Source organism: Arachis ipaensis, chromosome B10 (assembly GCF_000816755.2).
Source record: "Arachis ipaensis cultivar K30076 chromosome B10, Araip1.1, whole genome shotgun sequence".
Lineage (NCBI taxonomy): Eukaryota > Viridiplantae > Streptophyta > Magnoliopsida > Fabales > Fabaceae > Arachis > Arachis ipaensis.
The window spans coordinates 6,626,350-6,628,701 of NC_029794.2; the positions used below are offsets into that span (position 1 = coordinate 6,626,350).

Here is a 2,352-nt window from a genome sequence, read left to right on the forward strand (position 1 = left end):
TTTAATATAACTTAAATTTTATTAATTTAATTAATTCATTATGATGTAATTTTGCTTTACAAATTATAAAAATTATTAAAAAAAGTTTAATTTTGTAATGTTTTATTTTTTTTCAAATTAACATTTATTAATCAATTTCAATCACAAAATATAAAAAATCTCGAAAGATAAATAATAAATGAAAAAAATTTAAGAGCAAACAAAATTTAAAATTTTCAAAATTGCAAAAAAAAGTTACATCATGATTAATTAATTAAATTAATAAAATTTAGGTTAGATTAAAATTAAAGTTAATCATGATAAGTCAATTAATTTTATTTCAGTTAATAATAAAAAGATATGTCACAAAGAGTAATTTATCTTCTAATTTAAAAAAAATTAAATAATATTAACCTACTAATTAATAAATACCAACATCTTATGGTCTATGGAGTAATATATATTGTGAGGCTTTAATTATTAGTGCGAATATGTAAGGATTTGGGTATAAGTTGTGAGCCCGTGTTAGTGTTGTTTTTCATGTAATATTTCTATGTGTTTCGTTGCACGCGTTTATGTTCAAGATATAATCATTAATGTTACCGTCTTATCAATTTAAATTTTTGGAATAAATACATTGGTGACATAAAAGAATGTTAGTATGCAACTCAATAATGTGTTATCACAAACAGAATCTTTATATATAGTTTCAAAGACTTGTTGAGTCATAGCTTTTGCAAAAATGTTAATTTGACATCGATAATGAAATATTAAAAGTGGCTCAAAATTTATTTTCTACATATTTAGTCATCCTATAATTTTACACAAATTGCTTCATCTTCGAACTGCTAGATAGAAACTCAGCCTACTAGCTTCTTAATTAATTATGATGTTAATCTTTTTCTCCTATATTTAGGATACTACTTAACAAGACATGCATTGTCATATGATAGAATCGTTTTTGTTGAATCGTGATTTTAATTTATAACAAAGTTAATTCAACCGTGTAACAAAATATTGAAAACAAAACATCCATTACTTGTTTTCATTGTTATGGATCCGATAATCTTTTGAAACAACTACAACAACTTACTTTTCCAAGTAAAGATTGATTCTTATAAATACCTCGCTATAACCTTAACAATTCTCATCAAACACATTAATTAATACATACATTACAAACAAACTAAAAAAATCACATTTTCACAAGACAATATGAAAACATGCAAGATTTTATTTTCTCCTATCACTGTCTTAGGTTCATTATTATGCATTATGGGTTATGTATATGCTCATGATTCACCAAAAGACTATGTTGATGCACACAATGTAGCAAGATCAGAAGTGGGAGAACCAAGTTTGATTTGGGACGATTCTGTTGCAGCATATGCACAAAACTATGCCAATCAACGCCGAAAGGATTGCCAGCTGATCCATTCACATGGCCCTTATGGGGAGAACCTTGCATGGAGTAGCAGTAATGATTTTTCAGGTGTAGATGGTGTGAAATTATGGGTAGACGAAAAGGCATACTTTGATTACATGTCAAACTCATGTGCTGATAATCAAATGTGTGGTCATTATACTCAAGTGGTTTGGAAAAACACATTGCGCGTTGGTTGTGCCAAAGTGATTTGCGACAATAATGGAGGCACTTTCATTACTTGCAACTATGATCCTCCTGGCAATTACATTGGACAGAGACCTTACTAAATAAAAATAAATATGTACTTTTTTATTTATAATATATATTATGTCGCTTATTTAATCATGGGTGGAGGGAGGAGTATTACTCATTATTATATAATAGATCATTTGATTGTGATTACTCCCCTTTTCCTATTTAGCTACTTTGTGCTCTTGCTTCTTATATTATTAATGTTAAGGTTTAATTATTTCTCCATCTCTATAATTTTATCGAATTTTTAATTAAGTTTTTATATTCTTTTAATTAAATTTTATACCATATCAAATTTTATAAGTATGTTCCTATCGTAATAAAAACGTTAAAATTAAATAGAATATTTTGTTAAAATATACAAAATATTCAGCCAAGTATTTGACATATTCGTTTTGTTTAATAAAATATTCTGTTAATTTCAGTATTTTTGTCATGATAGTTAAAAATTTAATTATAAAATCTGATATAGTATAAAAACTCAATCGAAAAAAAATATAAAAATTTAATAAAATTATAGAAATCAACAGAATAATTATATTAAATCTAATATTAATTATGCTAAATATATATACTAAAATTAGCCATTAAAATTAATTATTAAAATGTTCTTTAAAATTCAGCTTTTAATCAGTCTTTTAATTTAAATAATATTATTTAATTAAATTTTAATTAAATATATTTTTAGTTTATAG

At 24.7% G+C, this 2,352-nt stretch overlaps 1 protein-coding gene across 1 annotated transcript; it reads left to right on the forward strand.

The window, feature by feature from the left end:
- On the forward strand, positions 1,058 to 1,707 carry LOC107621693 (pathogenesis-related protein 1-like). The gene has a single exon (XM_016323714.2). It carries the CDS (start codon positions 1,195 to 1,197, stop codon positions 1,690 to 1,692), a length of 498 nt encoding a protein of 165 aa, XP_016179200.1. The 5' UTR covers positions 1,058 to 1,194; the 3' UTR covers positions 1,693 to 1,707.